The sequence below is a fragment of the Ostreococcus lucimarinus genome, chromosome 8 (assembly GCF_000092065.1).
Source record: "Ostreococcus lucimarinus CCE9901 chromosome 8, complete sequence".
In the NCBI taxonomy this organism is placed as follows: domain Eukaryota; kingdom Viridiplantae; phylum Chlorophyta; class Mamiellophyceae; order Mamiellales; family Bathycoccaceae; genus Ostreococcus; species Ostreococcus sp. 'lucimarinus'.
Window position 1 is genome coordinate 592,883 of NC_009362.1, and position 22,743 is coordinate 615,625.

Below are 22,743 nucleotides of genomic sequence, written 5' to 3' on the forward strand. Positions count from 1 at the left end.
GTACGTGGTGAGGGACGCGAAGGCTCGACTCGCGCTGCCGTCGAGCGACGGCGGCGTCGTCGGCGAGCGGCCGTTCAGCGACGTCGTCTACGGATGCGCGTTCTGCGCGGCGACGACGTACGCGTTGGGCGCTGTGGATTGTTGGATGCGCGCGAACGCGATGGCGCGCGCGCCGTTCATGATCGGGGCGTGGGCGAGCCTGTCGGTGCTGGCGTTCGGCGTCGTCGACGCGCCGCCGCTGCGATGGTGGAATTTAATCGTCGCCACGACGTGCTCGGCGCTCATCGGCGTTCTGTCGGTGCGCGCGTTCGGGGCGAATCACGTCGCGCGCGCGGTCGCGCTCGGCGCGTCGCTCGCGGTGATGATGCGTCTGGGCGCGATTCATCCGCCCGCGGGCGCGGTGGCGTTCGCGGCGGTGGAATCGCCCGCGTTCGCGGATTTGGGATGGTGGTTCGCCGTCTATCCCGCGCTCATCGGCGCCGTGTTCATCGCGTGCGCGGGCAAGGCGTGCGAGTGGGTCAAGTTGAATCGCGCGTTCGAGTTCGCGGACGTCGCGCGTGTATTTTCGAGTGCATTTTCGTCGTCCTAGCGTCGTCGCGTCGTAGCGTTGGTTTGAAACTGTTTTGACGATGCGCGCGTTCGTTCGCCTCATTCGCGCGCGCTCGGACGCATGAAGCGTAAAACGAGCGTAAAACGCGAAGACGACGACGACGCGCGATCCGACGACGCGCGCGGCGCGCGGGGGGGGGCGAGCGCGTACGAAACGGACGACGCGCTGACGCAGTATTTGGAATTTCACTACGCGCGAAGTGACAGTTACGACGGAGACATTCAACACGGTCGACCACCGCGTTTCGCGGGAACGCTGCCGGCAAGCGGTTTTGTAGAAAAGGAAGGGTGTGAAGGGTGTCATGAGTTTGTGCCGTTTCCCGTGCGCTGTACGTGGTTCTTGATGAACGCGCTGAGAGCGAGCCCCAAGTTCCTGTCCCGCTCGGACGAAGGCGAGAAAATGCGAGCGCTCGACGTCGGTTGCGCCGTGGGCGGCGCGACGATCGAATTGGCGAGAAAACGATGTATACATCGGGAATGTTACGAGACCTTCTTCGGATATGACGAACGGACGTGTTGCGGTTACCATTTGTTATCAAAGGTGTTTTGGAGCTATCGGGGCGAGAGAATAGCAGGCTGGCCCGATGTTTGGGGATACCTACCGCGTCATGGGAAACTAGACGAATTCGAATATCATCACGAACTAGCGGAGCGCGTAAAGCACGCAGAGTTTGTTTTCGATGAAGTCGTTGGATTTGATAGTAGCGCACCCTTCATCGAAGCGGCAAAGCAGATGCGCGATGAAAAAGAGAGGCGTGTAGATGTTCCAATGGAAGGCGGTAAACGGGAAAGTATGGAATTGAGTTGGTTTGAAGACGCTCCATTCATCGATTGGTTCAAGAGCTGGGCGACCGAGAAACACTTGGTGGATTTCAAACCAATGACAAAGTGTACGTTTGAAGTCGGCGACGCGTGCTCGCTCGAGTACTGGAAAACTCTGGGGAAATTTGACGCCGTGTTGGTGGCCAACTTACTGTGTCGACTGCCTCGGCCGCGAGCGTGCCTGGATGGACTGGCGACGGTGTGCAATCCCGGCGCCGTCGTCGTGTTTTGCACGCCGTGGTCCTGGTTGGACGAGTACACGCCAGATAAACGCGAGCGCTTAGACAGTGCAGAGTTAGTATCGGAAATGAAGACGCGGGGTTTCGAAGAGGGCGAGCGGGACTATGATTACGAAATCCCGTGTTTCATTCGGGAGCATTACCGAAAAGTACAGTACATCATATCACAAGTGCGCGTGTTCATCAAACAGTAGCAGCGAAGCGATTTCAATAGAGCACCACTTGCGCGCGAGTGTCGCGAACCCATCGTCCGAGTCGCTCGTCGAGCGTGAAGAATCGAGGCTCAAACGTTTCGCCGCGCGCCTCTCGCTCGCGTCGCTTTTCTCTTTCGGATTCCTCGACACGCTTCTTCGCGTTTTTCGCGTCGTCCCATCGATTCTCCTCCATCGCTTTAAACGTCTCTTTCCACACGACTTCGGTGTCTCGTTCGTCGTCGAGGTGCGTGTGTCGAACGATTTGCCCTCGGAACCTTTTCGCGTCTTCCAAATCGTAACGAGCGACGGCTTCGCCACTCGAAATTTTCTTCGCGACGACGCTGCCGTCGTATCGCCCATCGATCTCGCAGACGGCGGCACCGCTCCAGGTACTGTATACGACACCGCGAACACCACGCTTCGCGGCGTACGTAAATTCGCCTCGTAAACCCGTCTTTTCGCATCGAATCGACCACTTTCGCTTGCGCGTCATTCGCGAATGCCACCTCGGGACGAATCGCCACTCAAACGACGGTAAATCGCTCACGTACGTCTCGTCGCGATCGATCAGCGTAATTCTCGCCTCGCCTTCGAGCTCGACTTCGATGTGCGCGCCGACGAGGTGCGGTTTCGGTCGCAACTCACCCTCCACGCGGACGTTCGATCCGCGAGTGCAATGCGCCGAAATCGGCGGATGATGCGACACTTGTTCCCAAACGCTCTCGAATCGCTCGTTCGGGAAAACCACCGAATGAATCGCCGTTTCCCCCAGCACTGGATTGAGCGGCTTTTTCAGCGACGCCGGCGGCTCGATCTCCGCGATCATCGCCAGAGCGACGCCCGCGAAGCGCGTCACCGCGTCGTCTCGCTCGGCGTCGACGCGTCTCAACATCTCAAAAAATCGCACCGTGCGCGACGGCGCGTCGCTCGACACCGAGCTCGCGCTGTCCGTCACCGTTCGCAGCAGAGATATTCTCGCGCACCATCGAATCGGGGTCCCGAGAAACGACGTCAAGTCCACCCTGCCACCGCGCGCGGCGACGCTCGCCATCGCCGTCACCGCCTTCGCGTACGCCCTCGCCTTGGCCGCGAACGACCCTCCTCGAGATTCCGCCTCCATCTCCGACGACGCCCGCGCGAGCGCGCGGTGAAACGCATCGTCCGCTTGCGTCTTCGGCTGCGTCGTCGCCAGCGTCGTCGCCGTCGCCGTCGCCGTCGCGTTCGCGTCCGTCTCCAGCCTTCGTTCCTCGACCTCGGACGATTTCACCAACGTCGGCGCCCACCACGGCGCGCGTCGCTCGAACGACGACGGTGCGTCGTAAAAGATTTCTTTTTCGCTCTCCCGCGGCTCTGCGTCGTCTCGCGGCGCGCGGACGCACGCGAAACACGCCATCGCGCCGCGGCGACATGTGACGATTCCTGTTCTCGCGGCGAATCGTCACACGAAGCGTTTCACCGCGCGCGCGGCGTCTCGCGGCGCGCGTCTCGCGTCTCGCGGCGCGCGCGACGCCGCCGCGGCGATCGCGGTCGCGCTCGATCGCCGCGCGGACGCCGCGGCGACGCCGCGCGACGCCACACGTCGACGCGTTCGACCGAATTCACGCGTCGCGCGTCGCGCGCGCCCTCGACCGCCGCGCCCGACCCGCGCGACCGTCGCGCGCGTCGCCCGGCGACCGCCGACCGCGCCGCGCGCGCGACCGCGCCGGCGCGACGCCGCGCGCGCGAAAGATCGCCCGCGAGACGCGATGTCCGCGACGCGAGAATCGACGGACGCCGAGCGCGCGCAGACGAACGACGATGGATTCGAGTCCTCGGACGACGAGCAATACGTCGTGAAGCCCATCGACGTGTCGACGATGTCGATCAGCGAGCGACGCGCGCAGCGGTTCAAGGATTGCTTTTGGGATCTCGAGGCGAAGCTCGCGCGGTGGTTCGGCTTGGAGGACTCGCGATACGAATTCGAGCTGAGCGTGCGAGAAGAGGAAGACGAGCGCGCGGCGGCGGAGGCGGCGAGGGAGGAGGCGAAGAAAGACGCGGCGGCGCGCGCGGCGGAGGACGGGACGACGGCGTGAGAGGCGCGGCGCGCGCGCGAACCGTCGTCGACGGTTCGATTTCGGCGTCGACTCGGGCGAGCGAACGCGGCGCGAGAGGATTCGATGGCGACGTCGGCGTCGCGACGTCGGCGTCGGTGTTTATCAGTCATCGCGCGTGTATTACCATGGTGTTGCGATTCAACGATTCGTCGCGCGCGATCGCTCGTCGTCGATTCGTTCGCTCTCGTCGCGCGCCGCTCGCCGAACACCCTTCGGCGCCGCGTCGCGTCGCCGTAGACTGCGACGCGCGCGACGCCATGCGACGTCGCGCGTCGACGCGCGCGCGCGCGATGCTCTTCGCGCTCTTCGCTCTGACGTGCGCGACGCTCCCGCGCGCGTCCGACGCGCGAGAAGCGTGCGCGACGAACGTCACCGCGTTCAAGCGACTCGCCGATCTTCGCGCGTTTCGGAATCCCGCGCTCCGAGGCGCGTTCTGCGTCACGCGGCTGCGCGCGGACGGCGTCGCGGGATGCTCGAACGATGCCATCACGTCGGCGCCGCTGCTAAGGCTTCGACCCGACGGGAACGAGACGATCGAGCTGGACGGCGAGAGGGTGTTGGTGGCGACGCCGGCGGCGTGGCAAAATTTAATGCGGCAGGCGTTCGTCGCGAACGACGCGCGAAGCGAGGCGTTGCGAGGGCGGATTAAAGCGGTACTCGTGGAAGCGATCGCGCCCGAAAGCGAGGAGGAGCGAGAGTGGGCGCGAGGGTACGCGCCGGGACCGGCGCACGAAACCAACGTCACGGGAGGCTTCGTGGGCGGCGTCGACGCGATGGGGATGGATCTCAGAGGAGTGCCGATGATGTTGTTAGATCGCGAGAGCACGTTGTTGGCGAGGAAGCGATCGCTGGATAACGTGATCGCGGCCGATGCTGGGAGGGAGAAGGATATGTGGCAGGTGCGAACGGATGAACGCATGAATGGATTGGGAAAGCAACCGACGCTTGCTCCTCCGACGTCGTTGACGTGCCTGAAGTCGGGATCGTGTTTGCCGATCGGTGGGTACAGCGTGGTCGCCACCGCGCCGCCGATGTGGGGGCGCACCGACGGGCCGCACGCGGGCAAGAGCGTGATTTTAGTCATCGCGCGATTGGACGCGAACGGGTTGTTTAGAGACGCGACGCCCGCGGTGAACGCGCGGATGACTGGCCTCGTCGCGTTAATGGCGGCCGCCAAGTCGACGCAAAAGATGTTCAAGGAGATGGACGCGGAAGACGTCGCCCATCCCGTGGCGTTTCTGGCGCTCAGTGGTGAAGATTTCGGTAAGCTCGGCTCTGAGCGAATCGCGCGCGAGATGCTCGCCTCCACCGAAACGTCGCAGCTTCCCGGTTTGGCTGGGAAGAAAATTCGCGCCATCATAGAACTTGGTCCGCTCGGTTTCTCTGAATCCTTCGTGGGCGAACGCGTGCCGACGATTTACGTCCACGGCGCGCACGAGGGGAAAATGTTGGAGCGGATTGAGAAAATCGCGAACACGTTTGAGTTTGAAGAGACGGCGGCGTTGGGTGTACCCCGGATTCTTGAGACCGCGGCGCCGACATTCGAAGCGCTCCTCGCGAATGAGTACGAAACGGCGTATTTATCCGAGGATCCCGACGCTCCAATCGACGAGCTCAGTGGAACGACGTTGGACGCCGGTAGTTTTCGCGCCATCGACGCCGAGCGCATGGAAACTGTCGTGCACGTCATCGCGCGTCTCGTGCGCGCCCTCGCGACGAACGACAAAGTCGACGCCCCGCGCTTGGATGTCGAGGGAGGTAAGCTCGCGGTGAAAGAGCTCGCAAAGTGTCTCACGAATGAAAACTACGGTTTGGAGAGATGCGAACTCGGCAAGAAGTTTTTGTACGGCGAAGAAGCGAGCGCGCCCGGACTCGGGGAATCTTTCGTCGACCCAGTCGCCTTGCCGTCTCGTTACCCCGATGCACTGCAAGGACTCTCTCGCGATATGCAGTCGCACGAAGACAAGAACGCCCTGGCAAGATTCGTGTGGAATTATCTCGCCGACGCCACGTCGAACACGGTTTCGCCCAAGATGTGCGAAGGAGACGGTTCTTGCGCCGAAAACACCGTATGCGTCGGCCGCACGCCGATGAGCGTCGGTGAGTGTCATGCTGCGACGTCGAAGTATATGTTAGCGCTTTCGACGCGATTAGCTTTTGATCGTTCGACGGGTCTTTGGATCGTGAACGAGCCCAAAGACCCGTTCGAGCGCGCGGCGCCGCTGTGGACGGAGAGCGACTGGTCGCCGGCGATCGGTGCCACGCTCGTCGCCCCGGTGAAGTACAACTTCTTCACGAGCGTGGATGCTTTTCTTCTGTACGGTGTCATCTGCCTGATGCTCGTCGTGGCTGCGCAGTTTTGCTTCGATCGCGACAAGAAACGCGGCGGCGCTCGCGAGCGCGAAGCGCTTTTGCGAGGCGCTCAACCGTGACGCGCGGCGCGAACAGAAAACGCGTGTAATATTAGTAGTTGACAATTAAAACGACCACTGAAACGAAACATCCGCGACGTCATCGACGATGCCAACCTTTTCAAATCTCCCCGCGCTCTCCCACGCCTCGAGACCCCCTCGGACTTCGTCGTACGTCTTCGCGCCGTCCGGGTCGCGCTTGACCGCCTCGTACATCCGACGCAAATTCGCCCCACCGAGCGCCGCGCCCTCGCTCCAACCGAAGTACTTTGGCAACAAAAAATCACAAAAAATCAGCGTCGGAAACAGCGCGGCGTCCGCCGCGCTCTTCGTCTCGCCCGCGACGTAATCGCCGTCCTCGCGTCCGCAAATCTCGTCCAGTATCCGCAACTGCCTCGCGATCTCCGCCAACTGCGTCGCGCGCGTCGCTCGGTCCATCGGCCCTCGATACATCGCCCCCTGTATCGGCACCAAGTACTGATCGTGCGTTCGCGTCGCCAGCGCCCCGTTCGTCCGTCCCTCGATCGTCTTCGGCGTCGCCAGTCTCCGCGCCCCCTCGCTCGCCGCGTCCATCAGGTACGCGTTGATCACCTCGCTCTCCGGCACGCGCAGCCCGTTCGCCGCGACGAGCGTCGGCATCTTGAGCTGCGGATTAATCTCCGCGTACGCCGCGGACTTGATCCCGCCGTCCGCGAACGCGTCGTTCGGATTCGTCAACACGAGGTCGTCGTACAGCCCGAGCCAGCGCGCGAGCAATCGACACCGCGCGCCGTTGTTCGACACCGGGACGTCGTACAGCGTGCCGAGCGCGCGCGGGCGAAGCGTTGCCGCGCGCTGCGGCGTCGCGCGGCGCGCGCGCGCGCGCGCGGGCGCGGGCGCGGCGCGAGGCAACGTCGACATGACGAAGACGCGTCGCACACTGACGCGCGGCGCGCGCGCGCGACGCGTCGAAGGGCCGATCGGACGGCGCGCGCGGCGCCGACGCGTTCGTGGACGCGAACGCGCGAGAAACGGGACGCGCGAGGGCGCGAGGGCGACGCGAGACGGTCGGGACATCGCCGCCGCCGCCGCGAGCCGAAAGCGCGATGAGCGACGAGAAACGCGCGAAGAAGGAAAAGAAGGCGAAGAAGGCGAAGAAGGAGAAGAAAGAAAAACGATCGTCGCGCGACGGCGCGGTCGAGGGCGGCGAGGCGAAGCGGGCGAAGAGGGAAGCGAGGACGGAGGGGGAGACGGCGGACGCGGACGCGAACGCGAAGCGCGCGAGGTTCGCGTCGTTCGCGGAGACGCCGTTCGACGAGGCGATCGTCGCGCGGTTGTCGAGCGCGTTTCCGTCGCCGAGTCCGATTCAGGCGGCGGCGTGGCCGGCGGCGTGCGCGGGGAAGGATGTCGTCGCCGTCGCGAAGACGGGGAGCGGGAAGACGTTGGCGTTTCTGTTGCCGATGTTTCACGGTATGAAGCGACACGGTGGCGTGGAGGGACTCGTCGTCGCCCCGACGCGGGAATTGGCGATACAGATTCAAGCCGAAGCGGAGAAGTTCGGCGCGGCGCATGGGTTTCAAAGCGTCGTGGTGTACGGCGGCGCGAGCGCGTACGAGCAAAAGAACGCGTTGCGAACGAAAAAGCCGTGCCTCGTCATCGGCACGCCGGGGCGATTGACGGACTTGATGAGTCAAGAGGGGGTGCTTTCGCTCGCCGAGCTTTCGGTGATCGTGCTGGATGAGGCGGATAGGATGTTAGATATGGGGTTTGAGCCGCAGATTAAGCAAATCTTCGGCGCGACGCCGACGAAGCGGCAGACGCTCTTGTTTTCGGCGACGTGGCCGAAATCCGTGCGTAAGCTCGCGGCGGGGTATTTAAATCAAGATAAATCGTGCGTCGAAGAGATTTTCATCGGCGAAGGCGCGTCGGACGGCGAACTGGCGGCGAACAAGGCTATCACGCAACGCTTCATCGAGGCGAGAGACCACGAAAAAGACGAGCACTTGTACAATCTCATTTGCGAGTTTCCAGACGAGTCTCGCGTCGTCGTGTTCGCGAATACCAAGCGTCGCGTCGAAAATCTGGCGAAAACGTTCGCCGCGGAAGGTTTCGGCACCGTCTCCGTGCACGGCGATAAATCTCAAGCCGACCGCGAGGCGTCTCTGCGCAAATTCGTCGAAAACAAGGCGCCGCTCATGATGGCCACCGACGTCGCCGCGCGCGGTTTAGACATCAAGGGCGTCACCCACGTCATCAATTACGACATGGCGCGCGACGTTGAGAGTTACGTCCACAGAATCGGTCGAACCGGCCGCGCCGGCGAACTCGGCGCCGCCGTCACGTTTTGGAACGTCGATTACGACAAGCCCTGCACCCCGGCGCTGTGCAAAATCGCTCGAGACGCCGGTCAGGCTGTCCCAGATTGGCTCGCCAAGTACGAAAAAATCAAAGAGTCTAAGCAATGGCGCGTCAAGGACGCTCATTTGTGATGCACGCGCACACGCTCGTGACGCGTCCTCTGATGTCGTCGTCGTCCGCGTTGTAATAGAATTCAAATTTTTTTTTCAAAATTTTCAGCTGTCAGCCACCGATGCTTCGCTCGCGCCGCACACTCCCTCGCGCGTCGCGCCGCATCGCGCGCACCGCGCGGCGCGCGCTCGTCCGCCATGCCCGCGGCGACGCACGACCGCGCTTTGGCGTCCATGGTGAACGAACGCTTCAAACTCCACGGTTTGTCCCTGATGGGTGACGCCATGCGCGCCGTCTTAAAACACGTCGCGCACGTCGCGCCCGCGACGAGCGAGCGCGAAGCGGTGGACCAGGTGTTGAAAACGCTATCGCGCACGGAACTGTCCAGCGGTGTGCTGCAAAAAGCGACGATTGAATCGGCGATCGAGAGAGGATTGGCGGAAGGGACGATCGAGGCGGTCGAGCGCGGCGCGCGAGAGATGGACGTCGACGGCGGCGAAGACGACGAGGGCGAAGCGATGACGGAGACGGCGGCGGCGATGGTGCACAGCGATGGTTTGACGATATGTGACGCGTTTAAGACGAAAAGATACGCGTATGATTCGCAGCGACGGATGTTTGATGAGGCGAGCAAGACGGCGAAGATTGAGAGCGCCGCCGAGTCGAAAATCGACTTGTATAGGGATCGGTTCTTGTTGTTGCAGCAGCGCTTGTCGCGGTCAAGGCAGTTCGCGAAGCCGACGTTGCAGACGTCCTCGACCGAGGGCATCGCGGAGTTGACGTCGATTCAGTCGTTGTTAGGGGTGAGCAAGGAGACGAAGTTTATCATGGGATGTTTGAGTCAATTGGAGGACGAACGGTTTTACATGGAGGATTTGACGGGGACGGTGCGAGTTGATTTGACGGCGTGCGAGCGCAGCGCGGGGTTGTTCACGGAGAATTGCATCGTGATCGCGCAGGGTGAGGTGCGACCGGACGGGGTGTTTGAGGTCATGGCGTTGACGTTTCCCCCGGCGGAGACGCGAGCGGCGACGAGAAACGCGACGAACGCTTTGGATTTCTTCGGCGCGGGGCACATCTTGCGACCGAACGAGCTGGAGGAGCTCGAAGAGAAGGAACTTGAACGCGTCGGTGAGAGGTTTATCGTGTTGTCGGACGTTTGGCTCGACCAACCACGCACTTTTGATAGATTGGCAAAAATGTTTGACGCGTTTGACTCGCAAGAGGAAGACGTGCCGGGATTGATTGTCTTCATGGGAGATTTCACATCGAAACCGTTCGGCCCGACGCACTACGACTTTCGCGCGTATACCGAAGGCTTTGACAAACTCGCGGAGTTGCTGGAGGAATATCCGCGCTTGCGACAGGAAAGTCGGTTCGTCTTCATCCCTGGTCCGGGCGATCCCGGTTTGAACGCCGCGCTTCCGCGCCCGGGATTGCAATCATCCGTCATCGGTTCTCTGCTGGAGAAGGTTCCGCGCGCGCAATTCGCGAGTAACCCGGCAAAAATTAGATACTTTTCGCAAGATCTCGTGTTCTTTCGCGACGACTTGCAGGCGAAGATGCGCAGAAACTGTTTGATGCCGCCCGACGACGATAAACTGCCGGAAATCGCGCCCGGCGACGAGTGGGCGAACCGCCCGGTGTTCAAGCATCTCGCGGCTACCATGGTGCAGCAGGCGCACTTATGCCCGTTACCGATCACACAAAGCCCGATTTATTGGGAATACGACCACTCGTTGTGGTTGTATCCGGCGCCAAACTGTATTTTCTTAGGCGATCGAACCGAGCAACAATCGCTGGCCAACTTTGAGGAGACTTCGCTCGCGAATCCCGGATGCTTTTCCGACGACGGGTCGTTCTTGCTGTACATCCCCGCCACGGGTGAGTGTTCGTTCTCAGCCGTGCCGTGAGAGACTAGTCGTTGTTTGTAATTCTCAAGGAGTGCTAATAACTAAAAGCTGTCTACAGTATCACCTAATTCCGCGACGCGGTTCGCTTATACCCGGACCAGCGCTTTGACTTTTTCTCGTGCCATCCGTCAAAGCCTCGTCGTGGCTCGAACATTTTTGGGTGCTCGAATAACTCTGTCTTTGCGGCGTCGTATTTTTCGTCGGCTTCGCGCTTCGCGCGCGCGTACGCCTCAAGCGTAAACGTCGGCGAATCCCCGACGTCTTCGCCGAGCAGACTTAAATACAACTCGTACAGCGCCGCCTTGGACGTCGAAGGCGCGCTCGCGTCTTCGTGAAGAAACGTCCCCGTTTTCCCGTTCAACGCCTCCGCCGCGTCGTCGCCGTCGCACCATATCATCGCGAACGGGTTTTCAAACACTGCCCCCTCTTCCACGTCCATCGGTACGTCGTCGAACACCACGGCGGTTTCCATCAACGCGGGATGCGTCGTCGCGAAGCCGCCGCACGACGAGCGAAACCCATCCACGCGACAACACATCGCTCGACACAAGTGCGGCTCGGAAAACTTTCGTCCGATAGTAATCGTCTCCACGTACAAAGGTTCGCGCATGAACCGTCGCAGCAGCGCGCCTTGATACCCGACCACGTTCCACACGCACAACTTGTCGCTACACGTCAACGCCTCGTCGCCGTCTCCGCGCGCCGGCGCCGTCCCCGCCGCGAGCTCCCCGCGCGTCACCATATCGCGCAAGACCTCAGGGACGTCTTCGTCTTTGCTCGCCTTGATGACTTTGACGCACAGCGCCACCTGCCCCGCATCCGTCGCCGATCGACTCAACGTCTCGTGCGGTTCGCTCGGCGCGTTCGCCGTCCCGAGCTCGTCCCGTCGTTTCGTCGACCGTCCTTTCGCCCACCGCCGCACGCACGCGTTTCCGCACGGCGCCGAACTGACGTATAAATGTAAGCTCAGGCCATCCTTAACCTTGACGTCGCCTTCGCGCGTCCGCACGACGACATCGCCGTCGTTCGCGTCGCCGCCGCGAAGCGCCGCGCGCGCGTCCCGCAGCAAAAACTTCTTCAACCCTCGCCGCGCCAGCACCTCCGCGTGGCAGTCCACGAGCGCGCGTCCGGTGGTGCACGCGTACCGTCCCAGTGTTTTCGTGCCGACGCCGAGCGACAGGACGCGCAGGGAATCGCGCGCGTCGTCGCGTAAGATGAAGGCGGCGAGCACGGTGCGCACGGGAAACTCAGCGACGTCGACGCCGCACGACGCGCGCTGCGCGGCGTAGGCATCGATGGCGCATCGCGCGATGCGGTCCGCGAGCGCGCACGTCCCCGCGCGAGGCTTTTCGGCCAGGCGCGTGCGTTTGGGCGGCGGGGCCATTGTGGCGCGCGACGGTTGGCGCTCGGCGACGAAGGCGCGCGGCGAGACGAGCGTGATTATTAAATCGTCGGTTAACCTTGCTTGCCGAGCTCGAGCTTGCGGCGCACGAGGGCGAGTGAGTTGAACAAAACGCCGTCGGCGATGCCCATGACGGAGTACACGCCGCCGATGATGGCCATGAGACTGGTGATGAATGAGTAAAACGCCATCTTTTCCTCGGAGACGACGATTTGCATCGGGCTCGGTTGGTAATGAAACTTTGCCTTTGGAAGCGGTTCGTGCACGGCGTGAGAGTGCTGGGTGTACTCGTACACGCTGAACGGAAGGGTGTATCGCCCGCGCGGAGTGATGGTCGTGAGGACGGTTTGTAAATAGTGCTCGTGAGAGACGTGCGCGGCGTTGGAGACGAAGCGCTCGCTCGCGAGTCTGTCGTGCCAGTCGCCCGCTTTTTCTCCGGCGTGAAACTTTTCCAGGTAACGTCTACGTTCGTCGCTGAGTTGATGTCCAAAGTAAAAGTGGTTGACGACGTGCGTCATGTTCATCGTTTCACCGTGGAACGAGTGATCCGGAGAGGACGCGCTGATCCACAAGTGCCCGGGAACTTTCTTCACGAGCACGAAACCGGTGATGGCGCACCCCGGGCCGATGATGCGCTTTTGCATATCGACGCTCGCCGGAAGCCGAAGCTTCATGTTTTCCTCCTGCGCCGCCTCTATGCTCGACTCACCCACCGGCTCCGGCGGTGGCACGAGCGTGTCCACAAACTGCGTCAGCCCATCCACCGTGCGCGGACCCTTGTAAAACGCGTGCTCGCGCTTGCCCTCGTGCATCAAAATGTCGGTGCCGTGAGTGAAAATGCGAATCGTGGGGTATCCCGTCACGACTTGCGCCATGCAAAACTTTTCGTGCACCACGCAATCAATCTTCGTGAACAGCACGCGCGACTTCGTCCCGGGCGGGTACTTTTCGTGCACCGCGAGCCCCGCGGCTTCGTACACGGGCTCGAGCCTCTGACACCACGGACACCACGGCGCGTAGAAATTCACCAACACCACCGCGTGCGTCGGATCCTTCACCATCGCTTGCAGTTCGTCCAGATCCGCGATCTCGTACACCACGTGCGCGTGCCCATCCGCGGGCCTATTCGACTCCTGCAGCACCTTGAGCGCCTCCTTGTGCCGCGCCACCCTCTCCTCGGCGCGCGTCGTCTCCTCGTCGCTCGCCTTGAGCACCTCGTCCACCGCTCGGTCCCACTGCAGCGGCCCGATCGCTCGCATGTCCGCGTCGATCGCCCGCTTAAACACCGTCTTCGTGAGATTGAACCGATTCAATCCCAGGGCGTCGCCGACGTCCACGCTCGCGAACTCGCACGACAGCGCGGGAAACGAAAGATTAAAGTTGATTCGCAGCAATTCCCCATCCACGCTCCGATCCACCACCACCTTGGTGTCGAACGAGCTCGACGAGTAACTCCGCAGTTCGCTGAGCAACAGAAACGTCATCAACACCGCGGCGAAGATGGATATCACGCTCCCGCTCACCGTGCCCTCCGTCATGTCGCGCGGGAGTTTGCGATAAAAGTCTACGCTTCGAAACGCGCGTCCGAGCCTCGTGGGGGCGTGCGCGCCGCCGAACGGGGCCCCGTGCGGGGCGCCGAAGGCGCCACCGCCGCGCACCGCCGTCGGGCGCTGCATCGGACGCGTCGCGAAGTGTCCGCGCGCCGCCGCGCGTCCGAATCTTCATCGTCCACGATCCTCGCGTCGACGGGACGGGTCGCGACTCAAGCGTAGGGGTACTCTGCATATATTACACAAAAAAACGCCGTGTGTGGTAAAAAACGACCCCGCGCGCGTCAACGCGACGGTTCGCGTCCGGCGCGCGTCCGCCATTCTCCGGCGCGCCATCGCAGCGACCTCATCTCGCTCGACGCCCGCTCGATCGACCGCATCGCGCCGACCGCATCGCGCGACTTCCAGCGTTCCAACGACTTTGAATTCTTCGCCGAGACGACATGCGCGAGGTGATCTCCATTCACATCGGTCAAGCCGGGGTGCAAACCGGGAACTCGTGCTGGGAGTTGTACTGCCTCGAACACGGGATCCAGCCGGAGTGCGTCGAGCGAGAGGCGACGCGACGCGACGCGATGGACGCGATGGATGTCGGGATCCGCGGGCGCGACGCTCGCGGGTTCGGGCGGGTGGTTCAGGGATAGCGCGACGCGCGCGCGACGCCGAAAATAGCGCCGCTTTCGTTGACCGAGCCGAGCGACTGACTGATTGACCGATTTCGATCGCCAGTGGGCAAATGCCGAGCGACAAGACGATCGGGGCGTCTGATGACGCGTTCAACACGTTCTTCTCCGAGACCGGCGCCGGGAAGCACGTGCCGCGATGCATCTTTCTCGATCTCGAGCCGACGGTGATCGACGAGGTGCGCACGGGGGCGTACCGTCAGCTGTTCCACCCCGAGCAGTTGATCTCGGGCAAGGAAGACGCCGCGAATAACTTTGCGCGCGGTCACTACACGATCGGCAAGGAAATCGTGGACTTGGCCCTCGATCGCATTCGTAAGTTGGCGGACAACTGCACGGGTTTGCAAGGCTTTTTGGTCTTCAACGCCGTCGGCGGCGGCACGGGTTCGGGTCTCGGCTCGTTGCTCCTCGAGCGCTTGTCCGTGGATTACGGCAAAAAGTCCAAGCTCGGGTTCACCATCTACCCCTCGCCGCAAGTCTCCACCGCGGTGGTGGAGCCGTACAACTCTGTGCTGTCCACGCACGCGCTGCTCGAGCACACCGACGTCGCGGTGATGTTGGACAACGAAGCCGTGTACGACATCTGCCGCAGGTCTTTGGACATCGAGCGCCCGACGTACACCAACTTGAACCGCTTGATCGCGCAGGTCATCTCTTCGCTCACCGCGTCTCTGCGATTCGACGGCGCGTTGAACGTCGACGTCACGGAATTCCAAACCAACTTGGTGCCGTACCCGCGCATTCACTTCATGTTGTCGAGCTACGCCCCGGTGATCTCCGCCGAGAAGGCGTACCACGAGCAGTTGTCCGTCGCGGAGGTGACGAACAGCGCGTTCGAACCGGCGAGCATGATGGCCAAGTGCGACCCGCGTCACGGCAAGTACATGGCGTGCTGCTTGATGTACCGCGGCGACGTCGTGCCCAAGGACGTCAACGCCGCCGTGGCGAGCATCAAGACCAGGCGCACGATTCAATTCGTCGATTGGTGCCCGACCGGGTTCAAGTGCGGGATCAACTACCAACCGCCGACCGTCGTGCCGGGTGGCGATCTCGCCAAGGTGCAACGCGCCGTGTGCATGATTTCCAACTCGACGGCCATCGCCGAAGTGTTTTCGCGACTCGACCACAAGTTTGACTTGATGTACGCGAAGCGCGCGTTCGTGCATTGGTACGTCGGCGAGGGCATGGAGGAGGGCGAGTTCTCAGAGGCACGGGAAGATCTCGCGGCGCTTGAAAAAGATTATGAAGAAGTTGGATCATCATCGCAATCTGGTGTTTCAGATTTTGTCGAAGAGACGGAGTACTGAGCCCGCGGCGCCGTCGCACTGTCGCGCATGCACCGCTCGAGGCACTGACTCGCGGTGACGCGCCACCACTTTACGATGACTGCACGAACTTGTCATCACAATATGAACGTTTACTTTTCCCGCCCGATACGTCCGACCGTCGCGCCGTCGCGTCGCCGGGGGCTCGGCGGGCGGCGCGCGAGCGGGTGATTGAACATCGTCGAGACGTATCGCGCCGCTCGCCCGCAACCCGTGTTACAGCATGATACGAAACACCGTCGGTTACGAAAAAGAAACGAGCACGACGGGCATGTACGCGATCCGCGCGCGTCGTTTTACGGTCCGGACACTATCATACGATCCTTTACACACACTATCATACATTACAAGTGTTTTCGTCGCCCGCGGCGCGTTTTGTTCCCCGCGCGCCCGCGACGTGGACGCCGCCGCTCTGCTACAACTTTTCGCACACGCGCAGCTTCGCGCTCCGACTTCGCACGTTGACGTCGATCTCGGCGCTCGTCGGCACTTTGGGCTTACGCGTGATCAATTTCACGATTTTCGGCGGCGCCTCGGGTTGAGGCATGTATCGATTCACCTCCTCGCTCGGCGGTTCCGCGCGTCCCGCGAAGTGGCGAAACCGCCTCTTCACGATGGAATCCTCCAAACTGTGAAACGATATGATGGCTAAACGTCCGCCCGGTCGCAGCGCCTCGATCGCGGCCGGAATGACGTCTTCGACGGCGCCCAACTCATCGTTCACCGCGATTCGTATGCCTTGAAACGTGCGCGTGGCGGGATGAATCGACCCCCACTTCCCCGGCACGTTGCCGATGGCGTCCACGAGCTCGCGCGTCGTCCTAATCTCCTTCTCCGCCCGTCTCTCGCATATCCGTCTCGCCAACAATCGCCAGTGTTTTTCCTCGCCGTATTCGCGCAAAATCCTACCGATCTCTTCCTCCGGCCACGCGTTGACGATTTCCTCCGCCGTCGTCGTCGCGCTCTCCCCCATGCGCATGTCCAGCGGTCCATCGTTCATGAACGAAAACCCACGCTCGGCGCGATCGAGGTGCATCGAGCTCACCCCGAGATCTAACACGACGCTGTCCACCCCGTCGACGTCGAGCGCTCTGAGCGCCTCGCGCATCCGTCTAAAATTCGCCTCCACCAGACTCAACCGCAGCGTCGTCGTCGCCTCGTCGCCTCGCGTCGCCGCCCTCGCCCGCTCCAGCCTCGGCCTCGCCAGCGCGTGCGCCGACGCGTCGACGTCGAACCCGACGAAGTGTTCCATCTCCTCGTGCGCCTCGATCATCGCTCGCGCGTGTCCACCCGCGCCCAGCGTCCCGTCCACGTGCGTTCGCGCGCGCACGTCCCTGAACGCCTCCAGCACCTCGTCCATCATCACGCTCGCGTGCGGCGCCCCCTCGTCGCGCGTCGTCGTCGCGCGTCGTCGCGCCGTCGGTTTCGCCGCGCCGAAGCGGCGGCGCGCGAAATCATCGCGTCGCGCGGCGCGCGCCGACGCGCGCGCGACGCGCGCGCCGCGCGGAAGCATCGAAATCGCGCGCGCGCGTCGTCCTCTCTCGACGCGTCCGCGACGCGTCGCCGCGATCGTCGCGTCGCGGTCGCGAGTGCGGCGTCGACGTCGACGGATGGCCGGCCGCCGCACTCCGCGTCGCCCGGCGACGCGCGACGATCGCGGCGACGCGTCGAACGAGCGATGCCGAGACCGCGTCGCGACGCGGCGCGCGCGATCCTGCGCGACGTCGACGCGAACGCGACGACGAGCGACGCGGCGAGGGACGATTCGAAAGCGCCGAGCGGCGACGCGATGAAGACCGAGGCGGTGACGCGCGACGACGACGACGCGCGCGCGAACGACGATGGATCGAACGATGGACTCACGGCGTTCGAACGCGCGCGAGAGGCGCACATCGCGCGGAATAAGGCGAGGATGGAGGCGTTGAACATCAACGCGCTGAGCGCGGGCGTCGGCGCGGCGTCTCGCGGGAGCGCGGCGTCGTCGCGAGGGATCACGGGGAAGCGAAATCGGGATAAAGCGAGCGCGCCGAGCGTGCCGACGCGACGGTCGAGCCGGGCGAGGAAGATCGCGCCGGAGTTGGCGAGCGGGGTGGATCGAGAGCGGCGCGACGGGACGGTGGTGCTCGCGAACGGGGCGACGTATCATCCGAGCGGCGAACTCACGGCGGCGCCGACGAGGACGCGACCGAGCGGTGAGGTGGCGATGCGGAGTGAAAACGGGAGCGAGAAGACGGACGCGGCGTTCATCGAGGAGTTGAAGACGAAGATGGGGGCGCACGTCGGCGAGACGAAGGAGGCGAAGGAGGCGACGGCGAGCGTGCGAGAGATGATCAAGAATAAGCTCACGCTGCGCGACGTGGACGTCGCGAAGTGCGTGCCCAAGGGTGTGACGCACTTGGACTTTTCCCCCGACGAGTCCATGCTTCTCGTGGCGTCGGGAGATAAGGAGGGACACATCGGTTTGTGGCGCGTCGATAAGACGACGTCGGAGGAGGAGGACGAGGACGACGGGGTGTTGTACTATAAAGCCCACGGGTCGTACATCTCGCACTGCAAATGGGGCCGCGGCGCCTTGCGAGGGAAGCTCTTCACGTGCGCGTACGACGGCGCGGTTCGCGTCCTCGATCCGCAAACCGGTTCGTTTCAGGAAACCGTCTACTCCGAGGAGGACGAATTCTCGGCGTGCGACCAATTCGCCGACGGCAACACCGCATTGGTGTGCGATAACGTCGGTAACTTGCATCAACTGGATCTGCGCGTGGGTAAATTCACGTCCCCGAGCCTGTCGATTCACGAGAAGAAGATCAACACCGTGCACATCGATCCCGGCAACGAGCACCGATTCGCCACTTCCACGAATCAGCTCGTCAGCGTCTGGGACGCGCGAAAGTTGAAAAAGAACGCCAAGTCCACGCACGATCTGGTCCATCGAAAATCGTCCCAAGCGGCGTATTGGTGTCCCGACGGCTCCGGCGCGCTCCTCACGACGTGTTACGACGACGCCCTCCGCGTCTGGCACCCCGACCGATCCGCCGCCGCGCCCACCGCCACCATCAAGCACAACAATCAAACCGGTCGTTGGGTCCTTCCCTTCCGCGCCGTCTGGTCCGCCGCCGGCGACGGCGTCTTGTGCGGTTCCATGACGCGTCAAGTCGAAATTTTCAACCCCGCCACCGGCGCGTCGCTCGCGCGTTACGCCTCTCCCGACCACATGACCGCCATCGCCAGTCGTCTGGCGTGTCATCGCTCGCTCAATTACGTCGCCGCCGGCACCGCGAGCGGTCGCGTGCACGTGTACCGCGCGTGAGCGACTCGACGCGCGCTTCGCGCCTTCATTTAATCCACCTTCGCACTGTTTGCCATAGAGGCCCCCGTCGCGCGCTTTTTTTCCATGCCAAACCTCCACGCCAAACCTCGCCGCGCCGCAGCGCGCGTCCCCGCACACGCGCGCGCGCGATGCGCACCGCGCCGACGATCGCGTCCGCGTCCGCCGCCGTCGCGCCGACGCGCGCGGCGCGACGCGCGAGCGCGCGACGGGACGCGAACGCGCGCGCGACGGCGCGACGGCGCGACGCGACGAGTCGCGCGCGACGCGACGCGACGACGCGCGCGATGCCGCGCGCGCAGGGCCCGATGCGAGGGCAACACCCGGTCGCGCCGCACGGCCCGCGATTTCACGAGTACGGCGGGTTCGACATCGATCCCGAGCTGCAGCACAGTCGAGTGTCGTACCTGCGCGAACGCGTCGAGGCGGTGACGAAGGAGTTCCCGAACGCGATCGGCATGGACGATTTCCTGTTCCGAACGGAGGTGATGCTGCGACGATTCGGGTTCACGACGGATAATTCCATCGCGCTGACGAGCCTGTGTCGGGACGAGATCACGTTTCCGCTGAAGAACGCCATCGACGACATTTTCGGATATTCGATGGATTTGGACGGGTTGGGAGGGATCATCTCCGCGGGGACCACGGGGTTGGGGGCGGGATTGAGTCACTCGCCCACCGATCACTTGACCGGGAAGGAGCGGTACGTGCTGTTCGCCATGCCGCACATCGCGATCGACGCGGAAGGGCGCGTGGGGAGCATCGTGCGCGCGGGGCGTCGGGGACAGTCGTGCGCGTGCGGGGCGCTCGTGAAGATGCAACCGATGTTCAAGCAGTACAAAGAGGGCACGCTGGAGATGGGTTTGGACGAGGGCGGACACGACCCGCTCGATCCGGAGTTCTCCATCCTCACCAGGCGCTTGATCACCGCGGTGAACAAGGATGAAATCCCTGACAAAGGCTTGCCCCTCTCCGACGTCACGCGTCTCGCCGACCGCGTCATCCGTCGCGATCTCGACAAGCTCATCGGCGAGACCGTGGACGTGACCAAATCTGATTACGCCGTCGTCACCGGGATCCAAATCCACAGCACCGCCGCGAACAACCGCACGTGGCATCCAGCCTTAGAATTTATCTCGCCGACGTCGATGTACGTCGTCAAGGACGGCGTTCGTCACGACATGGACGTCCTCGCCATCGATCCACCGACGCCGCGGCAGCTGTTCCACATCGCCGGCGGCGAAGAGATCGCGGAGCTTCCATCGCCGAGGCGCTCTTGGCCCGGGCTCTGACGCCGCGTTCGCCTTCGCGTCTCGCTCGTCCGCGTCGCGTCGTTTATCAATCCAATTCCTAACCGTAGCCTCTCCGCATCCGCACTCTCGCGCGCGCCATGCGCGCCGACGCCGACGCCGACGCCGACGCCGGCGCCGCGTCGCCGTCGTCGTCGACGCCGACCGGCGCGAGCGCGCTGCACGAGCGCCACATCGGATCGACGCGAACGCTCGCGGCGAAGCGCTACGCCGGCATCGTCCCCGGCGGCGTCGCCACGCGCATCGGACGCGAGCGCGAGAGCGCGCGAGACCGCGCGCTGAACTCTCGCGCCGAGGCGCTGCGAAAAGCGCTGCGAAATCGGACGGAGACGGCGACCGAGGGCGGGGACGCGCGCGCGACGGCGCGGTTGTACGAATACGCGAGCGTGCTGCAGGAACAAGCCGAACGATGCGAGAACCGAGGCGACGACGGCGCGCTGCGCGAGGAATTAACGCTCCGGGCGTGCGAAGCGTACGGTAGGGCGGCGGAGATGGACGGAGAGCGACACGGGGTGCTGTATAACTGGGGCATCGCGTTGGGCGACCGCGCGGAGCGAGCGACGACGCGAGGCGACGGAGACGCGGCGAGGAAACTGTGGGACGAGGCGATAGATAAGTACGAAAGAGCGTCGAGAACGACGGCGAGCGGGACGGTGTCGACGCAGCAGGCGACGCAAGGGTTGAATAATCTCGGTTTGGCGTATCAGAGTCGCGCGGCGTGCGTGGATTTCGAACGCGCGGCGAAGAGTTTGGAGGCGACGCAGAGGGCTCGAGAGGAGCGCGTGCGGTCGCTCAGCGCGGGTGTGCGCAAGTTTCGACGCGCGCTCAGACTCGATCCGAGTTTCGATCGCGCGGCGTATAATTTAGGCACCGCCGTGTACGCGCTGAGCGTCGAGTACGCGTCGATGGCGCGCTTGTACCCGCAAGACGCGTCGCTCGCACCGTTGTCCAAGGACTACGCCGTCGCCGCCGCCATTTACGTCGGCTTAGCGCTCGCCAACGAGCCGCACAACGACGTCTACGCCACCTCCCACGGCATCGTCAAGCACTTCGTCCCGTCGCCGCGCGTCTTCGACGAGCGCTTCCTCTTCGCCTCCGACGACGCCCCTCCCGACGACGTCCTCGACGTCCGTCTCGTCCTCGACGCCCACTCCCTCCGCGCGTATTCCGACGCCGATCCCTCCGTCCCCGTCCTGGACGTCCCCCTCGCCGCGATCGCGTCCTTCGAGCCCGTCGAGGACGCGTCGCTCGCGTCGGGCGTCGCCCGCGCCCTCCTCGGCGTCGTCGATCCCGACGTCCCCCAGCGCCTCTTCGCGTGTCCCAATCCCCGCGTTCGCGACAGGGTCATCGACGCCGTCGTTCTCGCGCGAGATTTAGCGCGCCGCCGACGCGAGGCCGACGTTCGCGCCGCCTTCGCGTCGTGAGCCTTCGCGCGCCTGTCGGCGAGATCTTTCAATCGGTCAATCGTATGGCGTTTCAGTCTCGACTCGATTTTGTCGCAAAAAGTGCACTTTTTCGCCCATGCCATTCCGCGATCGTCGAGGACGCGTCCGTCGATCGTCGCGTCGTCACCGCGCGACGCGCGCTCGAGCGCGAGACGCGCGCGACCGAGCCCGCGCGCGCGCGACCGCGAGACCGCGAGGACGCGCGCGCGACGACGACGACGACGAGGGTCGGACGAGGGTCGCGCGGGGACGCCGACGACGACGCGACGCGACGCGCGACGACGCACGCGACGCGACGGCGGACGCGCATACGATGGTGTTTGGATTCGGGAAGCGCGCGAGCGCGCTGACGGCGGCGATCGAGACGCGCGAGGCGAGCGCGAGCGCGAGGACGAGCGAGGACGGCGCGAGGGGGGGCGACGCGTCGGCGTCGGGACGCGCGAGGGACGCGTCGACGAGCGAGCGGTCCGGGAATTACGGAAGCTCGAGTCACGGCGGCCACGGACGGGAGATGATGTACGACGCCGACGAGGCGCGGACGTTCGGGCGACAACACGGAAGCACGGAGGTTTTGAGCGCGCTGACGACGGAGGAGGCGCGGACGATTCCGGCGCGGGCGATCGCGGTGCACGCGGGGGAAAAGAGCGAGAGCTACGTGCGAGGCGAGGACGGGGAGCTTTACGAGATGATGGCGTGTGGGAGGACGCGGACGCGCGCGCACGCGCCGTCGTCGCCGAGAGCGGTGGTGACGGTGCATAGCTCGGAGGTTAACGAAGACGCGGGGGCCATCGGCGCCGCGGGGCGGAGGTATCGAGGGTCGTTCAACTCTCTTCTCTTGCTCGAGGCGCAAGAGTTGAGCACCGGACGGGCATCCTCGGCGAGTGGGTGAGCGGGTAATAACGCGTAATACATCGCGCGCGCGCGAGATCGGCGTCGACGCCGATTTCGCGCGGCGCGCACATTTTTGAACGAGT

General features: G+C 63.6%; 16 protein-coding genes across 16 annotated transcripts; 11 read left to right on the forward strand and 5 right to left on the reverse strand.

The window, feature by feature from the left end:
• Positions 1 to 37: 37 nt before the first annotated feature.
• OSTLU_7036 (predicted protein) lies at positions 38 to 490 on the forward strand (the record flags this gene model as incomplete). The annotated part of the gene is made up of 1 exon (XM_001419174.1): positions 38 to 490. A coding segment is annotated over one exon (453 nt), but the record flags the coding sequence as incomplete, so codon positions are not given.
• A 462-nt stretch (positions 491 to 952) lies between these two features.
• On the forward strand, positions 953 to 1,864 carry OSTLU_33230 (predicted protein; the record flags this gene model as incomplete). Its single annotated transcript, XM_001419175.1, has 1 exon — positions 953 to 1,864. One exon carries the CDS (start codon positions 953 to 955, stop codon positions 1,862 to 1,864), a length of 912 nt encoding a protein of 303 aa, XP_001419212.1.
• Positions 1,865 to 1,877: 13 nt separating this feature from the next.
• On the reverse strand, positions 1,878 to 2,984 carry OSTLU_33231 (predicted protein; the record flags this gene model as incomplete). The annotated part of the gene is made up of 1 exon (XM_001419394.1): positions 1,878 to 2,984. One exon carries the CDS (start codon positions 2,982 to 2,984, stop codon positions 1,878 to 1,880), a length of 1,107 nt encoding a protein of 368 aa, XP_001419431.1.
• Positions 2,985 to 3,609: 625 nt separating this feature from the next.
• OSTLU_33232 (predicted protein) lies at positions 3,610 to 3,936 on the forward strand (the record flags this gene model as incomplete). The annotated part of the gene is made up of 1 exon (XM_001419176.1): positions 3,610 to 3,936. The coding sequence occupies one exon, from the start codon at positions 3,610 to 3,612 to the stop codon at positions 3,934 to 3,936; it is 327 nt and encodes a 108-aa protein (XP_001419213.1).
• A 794-nt stretch (positions 3,937 to 4,730) lies between these two features.
• On the forward strand, positions 4,731 to 6,456 carry OSTLU_24970 (predicted protein; the record flags this gene model as incomplete). Its single annotated transcript, XM_001419177.1, has 1 exon — positions 4,731 to 6,456. The coding sequence occupies one exon, from the start codon at positions 4,731 to 4,733 to the stop codon at positions 6,387 to 6,389; it is 1,659 nt and encodes a 552-aa protein (XP_001419214.1). The 3' UTR covers positions 6,390 to 6,456.
• On the reverse strand, positions 6,435 to 7,259 carry OSTLU_88091 (predicted protein; the record flags this gene model as incomplete). Its single annotated transcript, XM_001419395.1, has 1 exon — positions 6,435 to 7,259. A coding segment is annotated over one exon (825 nt), but the record flags the coding sequence as incomplete, so codon positions are not given.
• Positions 7,260 to 7,747: 488 nt separating this feature from the next.
• OSTLU_3761 (predicted protein) lies at positions 7,748 to 8,767 on the forward strand (the record flags this gene model as incomplete). Its single annotated transcript, XM_001419178.1, has 1 exon — positions 7,748 to 8,767. A coding segment is annotated over one exon (1,020 nt), but the record flags the coding sequence as incomplete, so codon positions are not given.
• Positions 8,768 to 9,430: 663 nt separating this feature from the next.
• On the forward strand, positions 9,431 to 10,729 carry OSTLU_42820 (predicted protein; the record flags this gene model as incomplete). The annotated part of the gene is made up of 1 exon (XM_001419179.1): positions 9,431 to 10,729. The coding sequence occupies one exon, from the start codon at positions 9,431 to 9,433 to the stop codon at positions 10,727 to 10,729; it is 1,299 nt and encodes a 432-aa protein (XP_001419216.1).
• A 64-nt stretch (positions 10,730 to 10,793) lies between these two features.
• On the reverse strand, positions 10,794 to 12,113 carry OSTLU_33237 (predicted protein; the record flags this gene model as incomplete). The annotated part of the gene is made up of 1 exon (XM_001419396.1): positions 10,794 to 12,113. One exon carries the CDS (start codon positions 12,111 to 12,113, stop codon positions 10,794 to 10,796), a length of 1,320 nt encoding a protein of 439 aa, XP_001419433.1.
• Positions 12,114 to 12,184: 71 nt separating this feature from the next.
• On the reverse strand, positions 12,185 to 13,807 carry OSTLU_42712 (predicted protein; the record flags this gene model as incomplete). Its single annotated transcript, XM_001419397.1, has 2 exons — positions 12,185 to 13,219; positions 13,301 to 13,807. The coding sequence occupies 2 exons, from the start codon at positions 13,805 to 13,807 to the stop codon at positions 12,185 to 12,187; spliced, it is 1,542 nt and encodes a 513-aa protein (XP_001419434.1).
• Positions 13,808 to 14,004: 197 nt separating this feature from the next.
• OSTLU_33239 (predicted protein) lies at positions 14,005 to 15,741 on the forward strand. The gene is made up of 2 exons (XM_001419180.1): positions 14,005 to 14,222; positions 14,411 to 15,741. Exons 1-2 carry the CDS (start codon positions 14,125 to 14,127, stop codon positions 15,669 to 15,671), a joined length of 1,359 nt encoding a protein of 452 aa, XP_001419217.1. The 5' UTR covers positions 14,005 to 14,124; the 3' UTR covers positions 15,672 to 15,741.
• A 363-nt stretch (positions 15,742 to 16,104) lies between these two features.
• OSTLU_33240 (predicted protein) lies at positions 16,105 to 17,049 on the reverse strand (the record flags this gene model as incomplete). The annotated part of the gene is made up of 1 exon (XM_001419398.1): positions 16,105 to 17,049. The coding sequence occupies one exon, from the start codon at positions 17,047 to 17,049 to the stop codon at positions 16,105 to 16,107; it is 945 nt and encodes a 314-aa protein (XP_001419435.1).
• Positions 17,050 to 17,478: 429 nt separating this feature from the next.
• OSTLU_33241 (predicted protein) lies at positions 17,479 to 18,996 on the forward strand (the record flags this gene model as incomplete). The annotated part of the gene is made up of 1 exon (XM_001419181.1): positions 17,479 to 18,996. One exon carries the CDS (start codon positions 17,479 to 17,481, stop codon positions 18,994 to 18,996), a length of 1,518 nt encoding a protein of 505 aa, XP_001419218.1.
• Positions 18,997 to 19,106: 110 nt separating this feature from the next.
• Positions 19,107 to 20,346, forward strand: LCI1 (uncharacterized protein). The gene has a single exon (XM_001419182.1). It carries the CDS (start codon positions 19,302 to 19,304, stop codon positions 20,304 to 20,306), a length of 1,005 nt encoding a protein of 334 aa, XP_001419219.1. The 5' UTR covers positions 19,107 to 19,301; the 3' UTR covers positions 20,307 to 20,346.
• A 58-nt stretch (positions 20,347 to 20,404) lies between these two features.
• Positions 20,405 to 21,748, forward strand: OSTLU_33243 (predicted protein; the record flags this gene model as incomplete). Its single annotated transcript, XM_001419183.1, has 1 exon — positions 20,405 to 21,748. One exon carries the CDS (start codon positions 20,405 to 20,407, stop codon positions 21,746 to 21,748), a length of 1,344 nt encoding a protein of 447 aa, XP_001419220.1.
• Positions 21,749 to 22,283: 535 nt separating this feature from the next.
• On the forward strand, positions 22,284 to 22,658 carry OSTLU_33244 (predicted protein; the record flags this gene model as incomplete). Its single annotated transcript, XM_001419184.1, has 1 exon — positions 22,284 to 22,658. One exon carries the CDS (start codon positions 22,284 to 22,286, stop codon positions 22,656 to 22,658), a length of 375 nt encoding a protein of 124 aa, XP_001419221.1.
• Positions 22,659 to 22,743: the final 85 nt, after the last annotated feature.